This window comes from Alosa alosa, chromosome 14 (genome assembly GCF_017589495.1).
Source record: "Alosa alosa isolate M-15738 ecotype Scorff River chromosome 14, AALO_Geno_1.1, whole genome shotgun sequence".
Taxonomy (NCBI): Eukaryota; Metazoa; Chordata; class Actinopteri; order Clupeiformes; family Clupeidae; genus Alosa; species Alosa alosa.
The window spans coordinates 5,049,707-5,064,525 of record NC_063202.1 but is presented as its reverse complement, the minus strand read 5'-3'; the positions used below and the strand labels follow the sequence as shown (position 1 = coordinate 5,064,525).

At 40.4% G+C, this 14,819-nt stretch overlaps 1 protein-coding gene across 2 annotated transcripts; it reads right to left on the bottom strand.

The window, feature by feature from the left end:
• Nucleotides 1-483: 483 nt before the first annotated feature.
• Nucleotides 484-14,776, bottom strand: zmp:0000001138 (uncharacterized protein LOC100002901 homolog). Of its 2 annotated transcripts, none has more exons than XM_048262541.1 (4): nucleotides 14,192-14,776; nucleotides 2,385-2,660; nucleotides 1,747-2,028; nucleotides 484-1,500 (listed from the first exon to the last, which is right to left on the bottom strand). In XM_048262541.1, exons 1-4 carry the CDS (start codon nucleotides 14,424-14,426, stop codon nucleotides 1,373-1,375), a joined length of 921 nt encoding a protein of 306 aa, XP_048118498.1. In that variant the 5' UTR covers nucleotides 14,427-14,776; the 3' UTR covers nucleotides 484-1,372. The 2 variants fall into 2 exon arrangements, with proteins under 2 accessions (XP_048118498.1, XP_048118499.1); XM_048262542.1 differs by lacking the exon at nucleotides 14,192-14,776 and adding an exon at nucleotides 12,805-12,970.
• Nucleotides 14,777-14,819: the final 43 nt, after the last annotated feature.

Sequence of the window (14,819 nt, the reverse complement as noted above, 5' to 3'; positions counted from 1 at the left end):
GCTTCCAAATGCCCCATCGTCAGTCTTCAAATCAGAATCAGGCTCTAACTGGAAGCAAAACGGTGGCTTCAAAGACCATTCCAAATCAGACCATTGTAAAAATTATTGTTAAAAAAATGGTGTAAATATGATGTAGCAGTTGTTGCTCACATGCTGTGTGTGTGTGTGTGTGTTTGTGAAATGTATGCACCTTACTGCTGTGGTGTAGTCTAGTTAGCTGTAGTGGGTATACTGTGATCAACCCCAAATATTAATACCTATCCTTGTCTATTTTAAGTGGGTATTACTGAGATGGTGATGCTTTTTTAAGTGGGTATACTGCGTAAAGTCCTACATATCACATAGACTACACCACTGACTTACTGAACAAGGGATTTTCTGTGTATGAATGTTGACCGGTTCTTGGCCCCTCAGTGTATGATGTGGCCCCTGTCTCAGAAAAATCCTAGAACTGCCACTGCAGGCAAAAACTTGAAATTTGTATTGAGATCTTTAACTCGAGGCAAAGGGGTCGCATGACCTTTATTAGAAAGTCGTGACATGGAGAGAGCAAATGACAAAGCAAAGTTGATGCACAGTATCGAATGTAAAGAAAAGCATACACATAATATATGAACATGTAGGCTAATGTTAATCACCTCTATGTAGATTAGTATTCACTTCTAATATAAACTTATTAGTAATCACTTCTATTGCATAAGATTTGTTATTAATCCAAAATTTCTACCACAATGACATAGGAGAAAGAAATGCACTGATTGGGCCCTGATCAGGTTTGGTCAATTGAAGTTCTCAATGACAACTATGTAGCCTGCCCTATTTGTCACTTGCACCAATTGAGCTAAGAAGTAGAGATGCACCGATAGATCGGCTGGTGACCGGAATCGGCCGATTTTCACGTGATCGGCGACCGGTGACATTTTATATGGCATCTGGCAGTCACCATAGCTTCTACTCATTTGGAAATGGAAAATAAGATGTATTCAGTTGGGTGCAACCTCACAGGTAGATGTCACTAAATCCTTTAATATCATGTTTGCCACACAACCTGGGAATGTGCTATTTGTAATGGACTTTCCAAACTGAAGTACATCTTTGTGTTGCTTTGTTTTTAAGTTATTTTGTTGACAGAAAAATGTGGGAGATCTATTTGACATCCAATATGCTATGTTGATCAACATCCTTATCTGATCACCTTACCTCACAACCTGAAAAATCTGAAAAGCTGAAATCTTTATGTCACACACCAGTTCCATTAGCCTTTAATCATTAACCATAGTTTTGCTGTTTTGATTACTTATGACAAAAAAAACACAAAAAGTAGGAAGGTTTGGAAAAAACAAGATAATATAAGTAATATTAATGTTTTTTCCTACTTTGTAACATTTCTCTGTCTCCATACAAACACAGACATGAAGCAGCCCAATGCTCCCCCACAAGCTGCAGCCACCACAGCGGTCAACCAAACGGATGCCCCAATCGTCTTTGACACTTCTGGCCCTGTATATATACATAAGTGTGTGTGTGTGTGCGTATGTGTGTGGTATGTGAAAGAGAAAGAAAGAGAGACCACAATAACAAATATTGTCTTGATAATTTCAACAATATGGTATTCAATGGTTGTCACAGACATTTAACATTTTTACCATTCACATGCAAATAAACTATCGAGCAACCCTGTACTTATTTCAGCTGTGTGAAGGTGCCATCTTTAGAATTACAGTGTAACAAGTGGGATATACTCACGCCAGACAGTTATTTTAGGTTGAGCGAGGCTGCTGTGGTTGACAAAGCACTCATACACCTCTCCGGGTAGGGGGAGGATGCTGATATATTTAAACACTCTGAAGGTCCAGTCCTCCCCATACACTAAATCAGAAGACTCTGTAGGACCAGGGAATGGACGTCCATTGAGAACAAAGCTGATCTCTATATCTCCAGGGTAGAAGCCAGTGGCATAGCAGTAGAGGTAGTTAGGACTTCCTGGCATTGCAGGAAAATGGCTGTATACATTAACTGAAGGGCTCACTGTTTGCAGGAAGAGAAAAAATAAGTAAGTTAGACTCTTTGCCTTAAAGATGTAAACACAATCTTTGATTCACGCTGATTCATAAAAAAATGCCTCACTCATTACACTTTTGGCCATTTTTTACCATACACAAATAGCCACTAAAGTATTAATGCAATTAATGTAAAAGAGGGGTTAGAGGGGGGGTTGCTATGATGTAAAAATACTTCCCTGACTGAATTCTGACTACAGAGACTTTATTAACGAGAACACAAGGTACAACAGATCCTTGTCTGCACTAAGTAGTCCACCAACAGACAGTAACAGATTTCAAGCTCAAGATGGTAGGATAACCAACATTGAAATTGTACTCAACGTTTAGGCGGCTTGGCACCATTAGTCTGCTTGATCAACTTGTCCAGATAGTCTTGTTGGCGTGGAAAGGCGTTGATGACCTCAGACACACAATACATACGTTCTTTTGCTTCCAGTACAGAAAAGCCTGCCATCGCAGTAGGCCGAAGCAGGAAGGTTTTCTCAGTGGCGTTAAAGTATGCAAAAACAGCCTCATTCACGAGGACGAGTACTCCTTGTTCCACGGAGTCCCTGCTAGTCAACCTGGTGTAGGCGAGGATGCTGACTGCTTCGTAATCTGCATAGACATCGTGTGCATCCATCAAAATTTTATTTGGAAAAAACAAACTGTCCAAATATTAGACAAATAATGGCAAAAAATGTGCATAATCAGTTTAATACATACAGTATGCCTATTCTGTGTAAGTAACATAGTGTAAAAACAAGTTTGTCCTTGGCTATTTTACTTTTATTTGGATTAGGCCTACTAAATATTTCCTCCCCACAATAAACCACTTTTTTGGCAATAGAAAAACGTTTCATTCTTTTATAGCTGAATCACCGTAATGGAACTTTTTTTGATGGTCCTGAGATACATAGTTTAACGCACAATATTTTTTTCAGCAACTTGTAAAACTACACCAACCAGTTTTAAGTTGGTTTTCAGTTTTCCGGTATGATTACGAGTCCAAGACCGGGACTAGTCATCAAGACCAATTCAAAAGAGGTTTGAGTCCGAGTCGAGTCAAGAGTCCAAAATGAGAGAGTTGAGACAGAGACCATTTTTTTTTAATTATTCTATACACCACTTACTTACCTATGTACAAATGTTCTGTGATTTTATTAGGTTATGCCTATAGCCTACTGTTACAGCATTTCTATATAAAAGATGAGTTTTGGAAGGCATTGTAATAGGTCGTCAATGCCCAGCCATCATCAACAAACTAAACATTTCTTTAGTCTCAACATAATCAGTTAATCAATGATGTTTTAGATATATTATTTAGAGAAATAAATGTATGTTTAAGCCCGCTGGACTCAACTAAAATATTTGGTCCGAGTCCATAAAAAAAAAAAAAAACGTCTCCAACACCAGACTTGAGTAGCCTACTACAGCCCTGCTAAAGACATATATATGGTGGCCATTTCCATAACACCAAAAAGGTTTGCGGCATTTAGTGAGGCAAGAATAATTACTTAAGACTCTGGTGTAGGCCTACTCCAAACTACAATACAATTTTGTCCATAATAACGATGGTATCATGATACAGTGATTCTGAAATACTCTTCATTGCACTAATAGGCCTATTCATTGCAAGACAATTTGATCTACTATATATCATGATGTATGTGTAATAATACAAAATATTCCTGGAAAGGCTAAAAGTGTTTGTTCACAGTATTTGTATTTATTTAATACATTGGGGTGTCTGTTTCAAAAACTGACCAGGTGAACCTGCCTTGCAAAGTGCACAGTGGCACAAAGCATGCCTAACATTTCTGGACTGAAAATGTGCAAATTAAGTTCACATAAAAATAAAAGAATGCCTAAAATACACATTTCAGTTCTTAACAAGTATAAAGAACTTGTTTTATATAAACAACAAAAGAGAGTGAGAGAAAAACACTCATGCATTAACATTCAACTGCTCAAATAGTCAAGTATTCCGTTTATTGGGGACTTGTCTGCAGTGTCATCTTTGTGTCTCTGTGTGTGCAGCAGTCCACCTGTATTTTTAATCGATTTAAGTTCCTGTCCTCAGTATCCTGTTCAAATTAGCCTCAACAAACTCCACCTTCACCCTCTGTAGCAGTTCAGGGGACAACACCTCTAGGGTCAACTCTTCCAGGTTAAAGCGGAGCTTTGCTACAACCAGTGTCGGTTCAGACCTCCATGGGGCCCTAAGCAAAATCCTGCTAAGGGGCCCTCCTACCTGAATTCTGTGGGCCAAAATATAAACTTTGTTTTTTACAGTCCCACCTGACACCCCAGTGCTCCCAATACAACCATACCCCATTTTGGATGTCTACAGAAGTTATGAAATATAGTTTTTTGGAGAAAGAAAAATAATTGTGTGTGAATCACCTTCACAGCTAGCCTATAAATGCCCGATTTTAGGGTCTGGGCTGCTTGCTTTTGAAGCTGACTGTAGCCTTACATATCTCATTGTGCTAGTAGCCTACTGGCTGAGGCTGACTGTCCTTCACCTGTGTCTGTAGTAGCCTAGGCTACTGCCCAAAGACATGTACTGGACTGGATTCCCTTCAATATTTTTTCAAACGACGTAATAGGCCTACTTCATAATTTACTATGTGCATGTATTGTCCAGTATGCAGCACAGCAAAGCAAAGTTAATATATTAGACTACTTTAAATTTTGCTCAGTTCTAAACCAACCAAAGCTTGACTGTAAGCTTCAATGTCGCCGACATTCCAAAAACGGAATAGGCCTATGTGGTATTTGACAACTTTTGCGAAGTAGGCTACTCTGACTGCTGGCAAGCAAGCCGCAGACAGTTCAGGGTACTCACTTCCCTGTTAGGCCAGCAGCACACGCTGGAGAGATGCAAATAGATCAATTTGACGTGTATTTCCGTCTGATTGCGAAAACGTTTGTTTTCTTTTTCTGTTGGTCCGCGGTTCCTTCATAAATTGCGTAGCAAATTATCAGACGAGTGACAGAAGCATCGGGCATAATTTGAGTCAGTCAGATCTGCTATGCTGCGTCCGAGCAAAGATTCTAGAATTGCATCTCCAAAAAGGAGGACAAATAAGCGTCCGGCTTGAGGCTGCGTCGTACAGGGCACTTAAAATCCGGACTGTCGTATGGCCGTAGCACTATAGCCTAATATAGGAACCTATCCACTGCACAGCATCCACGTTATCGTTCAGTAGGCTACAGTGTTGTGCGTGAACGAGTTCAAAAGAACGCGTTCATTGAACACGCTCATTTTTTCGTGAACGTTGAACTGAACTAAACACATTTTTAAATAAAAAAACTTGAACGTGAATTAGTTCACATTATGTGTCATGAACGGCAGACATCACTGTAAATGAACGTCGGAATTTGTTAACTGAGTTAACATCTGTTTTCTCTTTTGAAACGCAACGAGAGAAAATCCCTCCCTCCTGTATTCTCGCTGGTGCCGCTTAAATCATGTATCACCAGACAGAATTGGTTTTGACATTGTGTGCGCAATGCATTGCGGGCAACGTAGTGTCCGGCTGAGAATCAGAGGCATCACTGTGGGATTGTGGGATTGTTCAGCATTGTGGGTAATGAAGTCAAGAGATCGCGAATAAAAGGCATTTATCTCAAAACAAGGTTAGTGCCCCATGAACTCTTGGTGTCTATAGGAGCATATACAATCGCTTAGTACAGCCGTAGCTGGTTTTAAGTCCACGTGCAGTTAAGTTTTTATGGCTTATACCGCAATTGTCAATGGAGAAATTGCATTGAATTTTTACATCCGGCATCGGCTGTGGGCGGACTGTGCAGCTCTATACTTTTTTTTTTTTAATTTATTTTTTTTTTTATTTGCAAACATCATCGACATTACAGAAAATGCAACACTACGACATGCACATGAATACTACATACGACAAACAGACGTACATTACATAAACACATACTGTAACTTAACAAGACATCACATTGACTTGGCTTCCACAAACATAACACAACATAACATTAATAACAGAAAGGCTAAGGATGATTTGCGTCCAGGATGATTACAGATATGATTATCAGGGATGAAATTGATGACCGGAATGAAAAGAAGGGGGGATGCGGATGGTAGCTCTACGAGTGTGAATGAGGTGGTGTTGGGATGGGGGTGGGGATGGGGGGTGAGGGGTAGTGAGTATGTGAGGATGTATGTGTGTGTGTGTGTGTGCGCATATGTATAAGGCTGGCTTGCTGTTGGGCCAGGAGGAGAGAAGCTGGAACATAGAGAGGGAGGGTTTCAGAGGAGAGGAGTTGTAATTATTCTATTAATGATAAGTATAATAATAGGAATAACTGATTGCCTGGTTGATTGCCTGACTGATTGCCAACCTGGGCACCCATTAATGGCCACAGTTCCACCCAGCCCCTGCAGTTATACTGCGACGAGCTGACAGAGGGGAGGACCTGTGTGCCACCCATCGCCCCAGGCCCCCAGCATATGCACACATCCCCCACTACCCGACCAACCACACCTCCCCCAGACCTTCACCCAACACGCCACTCTTTGACCTAAATATGTACAGTATGTGAATGGCTAGGTTGAGGGGTCTATCTAGAGTGTAGCATTAAAGAAGTGGGCATGCATGGTGAATATCTGTCAGGATTTCCCATGCACACCACACTTACCCTGTGTAAGATGTATGCCTCCTCAATGTGTGCATTAAAATAAGTGAGGCATGCAGATAGACACCTGATGAGGCATCTCTACCTGCACTCCACTCTTACCCTAGCCTGTTTTGTAGTTTTTGTTTATGTATGTCACCTAACATGTAGTGCGATTAAAAGAGAGTAAAGCTGTGCTGTGTGCTTCCAGGACAAGGCGTGTGCATGAGCTGCATGAGGGGAGGGTGCACACCGGGGCCCAGGGCCAATAGATAACCCACAGGACCCAACCAATGCCAAAACCACACAGCGACCCGCCAGGACCGAAGTTTCCCAAGCCATCCAATGGGGCCCCGCAGAATAACGATGGGAGAGGCAGAGAGAAAGAGTGAAATTAGTAAAGTTATCAGAGAATGTAAATAAAAGGGGATGGAAAGAAGGGGATGCTATTTATATTACTACTAATAATAATAATAATAATAATAATAATAATAATAATAATAACAATAATAGTTCCAGCTACCCTCCCTGCCTAGTGTTCGATGATATGTGTATCTGTTGATGAAGTGTGTTATGATCGTGTGGAGATGGAACTCAGGCAAAGAGGGTCAGGACTGTAAGTAGGTGATAAAGGGGTACCAAGAAGAGGTTGTATCCTGAGTATTGATTAAGTTTGTAGTTGATAGGTTTTCTAATGATATATAGTCTGTTAACAAGTTTTTTTTTTTTTTTTTGTGAGCTTTGTTCTTAGATTTCCAGTTCATGAGGATTGTTTTCTTGGCGATAGTCAGCGCTACCAGCAGTGTTTTATTGCAGGAGTTGCTTAAATTGACTGTGGATGTATCACCAAGTATGCATAAGGAAGGGGATGCTGGGATGTGACAGCCAAAGATGGAAGAGAGAGATTTTGTGACACTCACCCAGAAGTGGTTGATTGGAGTGCAATGCCAAACCGCATGAATGTATGTATCTGGGTTATTTTGTGTGCAGTGAGTGCAAAGATCCGAGCCAAACCCCATTTTAGCCAATTTATGTGCAGTGAAGTGGAATCTGTGAAGAACCTTGTATTGTATTAGTTGTAGATTACTATTCTTTGTCATGAGGTAGATGTTTTTGCACATTTTGGTCCAGAAGTCGGCACCGGGAGTAATTGATAAGTCTGATTCCCATTTGTGATATGGCAGGCCAATTGTTTTTTCTGAACGAGATATAATTTTGTAAATTTGGGAGAGTATTTTTTTTGGGAGAGGGAATATTAAGCAGCTCTGAGATTGGTGGGGGAATGTCAAGGTTAGCTGTCTGGATGTTAATTTTTCCTAGGATAGATGATTTAATTTGCAGGTATTGTAAGAAGTGTTTACTCGATGCCGTGCTTCTGGACCAAACAGGGAAAATGAGGCCAGATTATTGTCTTGAAGAATGTGTTGAAGGTGAGTGATGCCCTTTCCCATCCATGTGTGAAAGTTAAGTGTTTTTTTTTTATTGACGGTGAAATCTGGGTTATTCCAAATCGGGTGCTAATTGATGGTGCTATAGGTGAATCAGTGATGTGGTAGAATCTCCACCAGGCTGTCAGAGTAGCTGAAATTGTTGGGGCTTTGAAGGATGGATGTTTTTGACCGACTGACTGCAGAAAGGGGAGATCTGAGATTTTAATTTCTTTACAGATTGTTTGTTCTAGGTCTAACCAGGTGTTGTCTGAGGGGTGGGGTGTAGCCATTTGTGGATGAAGTGGAGCTGGTTGGCCAGGGCATAGTGCTGGAAGTGTGGGGCCTCTAGTCCTCCCATTGCTTTTTTGGTTTTGGAGAGTGGCGAAGTTTGATCCTTGGGGTCTTATCTTTCCAGTAGAATTTAGTGATTAATGAATCGAGAGACTTAAACCAGAGGGTGGTGGGCTGGGTTGGAATCATAGAGAATAGATAGTTTATTTTGGGCAGTATTGTCATTTTGATTACTGAGATTCTGCCCATGATGGATAATGGGAGGTTCTTCCAGCGTTGAAGGTCATCATCTATTGAAGTGAGTAGAGGGGAATAATTTAGGCTAAATAAGTCTGACAGCCTGGGGAGACTTTTATCCCTAAGTAAGTGATATAGTTAGTGCAGAGTGGGATAGGTGAAGAGTTGGCTGTCACATCCCAGCTGTTGGGATGTAATGGGAGAACTGCAGATTTATTCCAATTGATTAAGTATTCAGAAATTTTAGAGAATGTGTCAATGAGTTTGATGGTTTCTTCTACTGATGTTGTGGGGTCTTGAAGAAAGAGAAGAATGTCGCCAGCATAAAGGCTGATTTTGTGATGCATATATGGAGTCTGGACACCTTTGATGAGGGGGTTCTGACGGATGGCAGCTGCTAGGGTTCAATGAAGATTGTAAATAGTGAGGGGGGAGAGTGGGCATCCCCTGTCTAGTTCCCCGTGAAGAGTGAAACTTTGTGATGTTAGTCCATTGGTGATTACTGTGGCTGAAGGAGAGGTATATAGAAGTTTAATCCAGTTAATGAACGACTCCCAAGCCAAACCTCCCTAATGTGGAAAACAGGAAATTCCAGTTCACCCTATCAAAAGCTTTTTTTAAGGCCCAGAGTTGCTATGATGGTATTATCTTGAAATTTTGTAGAGTGATACATTATATTTAACAGTCTGCGGGTGTTGGTGGATGAAATTCTACCTTTAATGAAGCCTGTTTGGTCTGGGTGGATAATGGATGGGGTGACCTCTGCTAATCTGTGTGCTAGCATTTTAGATTTTTCTTATTGTCCACATTGAGGAGAGAAATTGGTCGGTAGCTGGATGGCAATGTTGGGTCCTTATTGGGCTTGAGGGAGCAGTGAAATTGAGGCTGTGGTGGAACTAGTTGGAAGACGCCCTTTCTGTTTTGATTCATTAATCATTCTGATGAAAAGTGGAGCTAAGATGGTCCAAAATTGTTTGTAGAACTCAGCAGGAAAGCCATCCGACCTGGTGCTTTATTATCGGCATCTGTTTCAGGGCATCAAACAGTTCTTGTTGAGTTATAGGTGATTCTAGGTTTTTATTTCGGTCTCATTGAGTTGTGGTAATTGGATGCTGTTTAGGAAAGAGTCTATGAATTCCTGGTTGGGGTTTATTTCTGAAGAATATAGTTTATTGTAAAACTGGTAAAAACATGATTTATTTCTTCAGGTGAGCTGGTTAGCTCCCCTGCTGAGTTCTTTATGACCCGGGATTGTTGATTTTTTCTTTGTTACGTTGGATTTGATTTGCTAAGTATTTACCTGATTTATTGCTATGGTGGAAGTTTTTCCTGCCTTAGACGGTGAATCATAAATTGAGTGTGTTTATTGAGTATTTCATTGAGTTTGAATTTATGTTTCCTAAGTTTTGCCTGTGTTTCTTCAGTTGGGTTGTTGCTTGCATTGGTTTCTTCTAACTGTTTAATTTTATTGTTGAGTTCTACTTCCTGTTCTTTTCCTTTTTTTTTGTATACTGAATATGAGATGATTCTTCCTCTGAGTACTGCTTTTCCTGTTTCCCCACAGAAGGGAAGGAGATGATTCAGGGGAGCCGTTCATTTCTAGAAAGAATGCCCACTCTCTCCCAACAAAACTGATGAAATTTGGGTCTTGTAAAGAGGGATGTATTAAAACGCCATTTGCTAATTGGTCGCTGTTGGTTCGTTATGTTCCATTTAATTGTAACTGGGGCATGATCGCTAATGACTATGGGATGAATAGTTGAATCAGAGATATTTTTTCATTATAGAGTTGCTGGTTAGAAAATAATCAATACGGGAATAGGAGTGGTGGACCGAGAGAAAAAAAGAGTAGCATTTGGAGTCTGGGTGCTGAAGCCGCCAACAATCGCCAAGGTCAGAATCGCCATGAACTGTTTTATTGTTTTTGTGGATTGCCAGATTCGTTTTGCTTTTAGAGTGATCAGATCTGTCAAATGTGGGGTCTAACACTGTATTAAAAGTCGCCTGCAATTATGATGGGACCGCCGCTCTATACTTACAACGGACCCGCGTCACACAGAGCAGGTTGTTTTCGCCATGCCCCTTTTGAGGGGAAAACATTCCCTCAGAACAAGCCAGAGTGAACCGGTAGACATGTACCAACCACACAGCCAAGAACCCTCCCTGAGTTTCTTTTTGCCTACCATGTCCTCAAAAAAATCCTGACAGAAGAAAATTATGGCTACAAGCCATAAGAAGAGAAGACCGTATGACACTTCTGGTCACACTGAGTGGGGTTGTTGCACCACTGTAGCCTACCGGGGAGACTGAAGGGACATGTTTTTATATTAATTGAATTAAGCTTTTGTAGGTATCTTTCACGGTCAACGACCGGCAAAGTGGTTATGTATTGAGTGGTCATATTGATTTGTGGTATTTTTTGTTATTATTTACTCCTGCGATTTCTGTACGAATTACGTTTATTGACCCTAATTTGCGTTGGAGTTAATGAGAGGGGTTGGAACGTTTGTCACGAGTCAAGTTCCCGGATGTGCCGGTCTAACGTATAGCATACTGTGTCACTCCCCGATGTGAGTCCTACCCGATGTGAGTCACGCATGCTCAGATTGATAGGTTTTACGGCATAACGCCAAGGGATCCGACTGAAATCCATAAAATAATTAACTTTTTCTGTTTCAAAAACGTTTTAGCTATCTAAGATTGTTTGATTGCTAACGTTAACAAACGCCATTCAAGTGACAGCCTTTGTTGTGCTTGATTGCTTACTTAGGCCTACTTGTCAGCAGTGAACGAACTTCGTTATAGGTCAATTTTTATTGATATTACAGAAGTCTCTCGCTAGCAGGCTACTTCAGCCTCTAATCTAGAACTGACATTAGAGATCATGCCGTGATGAGACGCTAAATAATACATTACTGCTGTGTAGGCTAATGTCATTATTCTGTGGCTAACAGCACTGGTAGTCGCAAAGTAGCAAAGTGACACATGCGCGACTCACATCCGGTAGCGACTCACATCGGGGAGTGACCATAGACAGTAAAATAAATGGACTCCGTCGTTTTCAATGGGAGGGCACTGAGTCAAATAGAACGATTTTTCAGTTGGTCCCCCCAGTACTGCGCAGACTCACACTTAACTTTGTGACGTTTGCCATAGAACTGAATCTTGTAACTCATATGATAGATACACAGAAATTCTTCTCACACTTCCTTTGCCTTCAAAGTCATCAAAGTTAAACAAAGCTAAACAAAGTCAAACAAAGTTAAAATTTTAAAAGTTAAAATTTATTTATGTATTATTATTAATATCATCCTCACCAAGTCGTGTTAATGTTGAAGCTACCATACATGATCATCTTCAAAAACAGTCATGCTAAAACAAAACAAAGTTATAGCCTTGAAGCTAATCTTCTTTCCACTTTTCCGACCTACAGTCAATCCATCGAAAACCTCTGAAATGATTACTGCCCTTTTTTTTTTTAATTAGGTTTACTTTTTTATTATTATTAGGTTGCTTCTGTGTAATGCTTTACCTTAACATACGGTCGTGTATGCTAGGTTTTGCTTATGAGTTACCGTCATAGACAGTAAGGTGGACTGAGCTTCTTATCCAAACAATATGGTTATCTCCCTAAGGCTGAAGAGATTACGTCAAAGCTAGCTTCCCTCCAACCCGAACAAGCTAACCATTCTTCTTCACGGGTAACCAACGTTCTGTGGGACGAGGTAGTGGAGTCTGTTTTGCCTTTGTAGTGTTTATGTGGATTACACAGAAGCTACAATATCAGCACAGGATATATGTTATATGAAGTTATGGTATTTAAAAAAAATTCTAGAATGAATGGGCTTCTATGGGAGTTAGCAGAGAGGTGGTCCTCCAGCCTACGTCGATTCTTCTACTTCCGGGAATTCGCCTGCCCCCTTGGGAGTGACATACTGGCTTCCGCACAACGTTACCCGTGATGAATTGCAGCAGAGCGGGGTAGGCATAGCAACGCCGCGTAGCAGGCAACGACGAGAGCGCCGAGGGCTGGATTTCATTGCACTAAGTATAGAACTGGTCTGTACTGCTGCAAGTTTTATCACCTGGTAAAATTGTGAACTTTGAACGTGAACTGTTCACTTTGAGCATGTATGAACTGAACTTGAACTCACTGCGAAGAGACCATGAACTGAACTTGAACTTGAACCCACTGCGAAGAGACCTATTTTGGACGTCCAATTTCAGGTGCAGATTGTAACGACAGATGACGTCTTTTTTTTCCCCGACGTCCAGTAGGGGAGACCGGGTATGGTTGTAACATGGGGAGAGTTGTAACATCACCAATTCCACCAATCAGGGATAAGATATGAGCCATGTGACAGTTTCTGACTGCTCAGACTTCCTTAACGATCACACATGGACATTTTCAAGTTGTTAGTGCCATTTATCCCGGAGTAAGGAGAAAAATTCAACATCTGAGGTAAGAAAGTAACTTTTTTTTAATTATTATTATAATTTTTTTCTAGTGCTTTTACCATTGTAGATACAGTTGTATGAGTTACATCAGGTCAAACTATAGTTTCTCTAGTAAAGAATGGTGTAGCTCTCTCTTGCTAATGTCAAAGCACCATGCTAATACAGCTAGCTAAACAATGGATGACAGTGGTGGGGTAGGTTGTAACACAATTTTTGAATATATTACAACCTGTGGAATGGGGCTAGTAGACCCATTTAATGTCTATTTAATTTCATCTTTGTGTGTGTGACTGTTCAGCCCTCTCTCTCTTTCCATGAGAGACACAAATACATACACACACAAAGTATAAACGCTGTGGTTTTTATATTTAGTTTAAAACGTTAATATGATCTTCATTCTCTATGTGAAGAACGGATTGTATGGTATACAATATGCATCTGCATTTTTTTGTACCTGTTACAATCTACCCCAATAGGTGTTACAATCTACCCCAGTAGTGGGGTAGGTTGTAACAAAGGTACACACTGTATTTGTCATAATCTCACAAATTCTGTAATATAGTTGAAGAGATTTAAATGGTTGCCACTTGTAGTAGACAAATGTGGTTACTTTGCCAAAAAGTTCCAGAACTGTAGCTTTAAAAGAAATGGTAGTTTTAGGTGCTGAAGAAAAATGTGTTACAACCATACCCGGTCTCCCCTATTGACATCCACAGGACCTCTGTATAACGTCCTAAATAGGTTGTATAGTCCTATTGACGTCCAAATCTTGTCATGGTTATAGACGTCAAAATAGCGGACCTAGCCTACTGTTTGCACGTCCTGGACCGACGGACGCAATAAATAGCCTACATGATCTGCATGTCCATCAGACGTCTAATGTTTAGTGGATCTGTGCCATAAAAGTTTGATTCATATATTTAGATGAATAGGCTACAAGGATTCAGTAGGCTACAGCTCTAGATGTGTGCCCATTTCACAATCACTTTTCTGTGAAACGACGACGTTCACCTCACTCATGACTAAAATTGGCATTCATGACCTCCATGGTATCACTCTATGTTAGGTTTTCAGAAGCCTTACCTGTCCATGCCATATTTTGTGAAAACTGCAATAGTGAAACCAACAGATGTAGTGCGAGAATGCTACCCATCTTCCTTCTTTCTCTAATATAACAGACTAACTGCGTACAGCAGAGACAGCCTATTCGCAACTTCTTGACAGCAGCGTCGCCAGCAACATGACAAACATGAATTTTGGTTTCGATTTTGAGATGGCTAAGGGCTAGGCTATAAAGTAACGCTTGAATTTGCATCATCAACTTGTGATGACACGAATTCAAGCTTTTCTTTAGCCTACATAGCTTTATACTGTAGTCTAGTTGACAACAGGAAACGTAGGCTACAAATATGTTAAAGCTTATTTTGCGGACGAGTTTTGTTTAATCTAGCTCGAATAACTGTCTCTCAGTTTAATTTGAATTGTTGTGAACATTAAGACTCATTACTTTAGTTTAATTCTTGAATAACATAGCCTATACATAATTACTCAAAACTATAATTTCCCATTCCGAGCGTGCGGTTAGACTGTGGTATATTACAGCCTGTCATAGGACCAATAGCGCAACCATTATAGCCTACTTACATATCTGACCATGAAATAATTTATTGACTTCCCTATATGTAGCCATTAATACAATGCTAGAATGATA

Excerpts from the sequence above, each read along its gene's own strand:
- zmp:0000001138 (XM_048262541.1), bottom strand. The coding sequence starts at position 14,426 with ATGATGCAAATTCAAGCGTTACTTTATAGCCTAGCCCTTAGCCATCTC. Across the intron at positions 2,661-14,191 it reads ACAAAATATGGCATGGACAG|ATTACGAAGCAGTCAGCATC; the intron begins GTAAGGCTTCTG and ends ATGTCTATGCAG. Across the intron at positions 1,501-1,746 it reads ACCTAAAATAACTGTCTGGC|GGCCAGAAGTGTCAAAGACG; the intron begins GTGAGTATATCC and ends GTATATATACAG.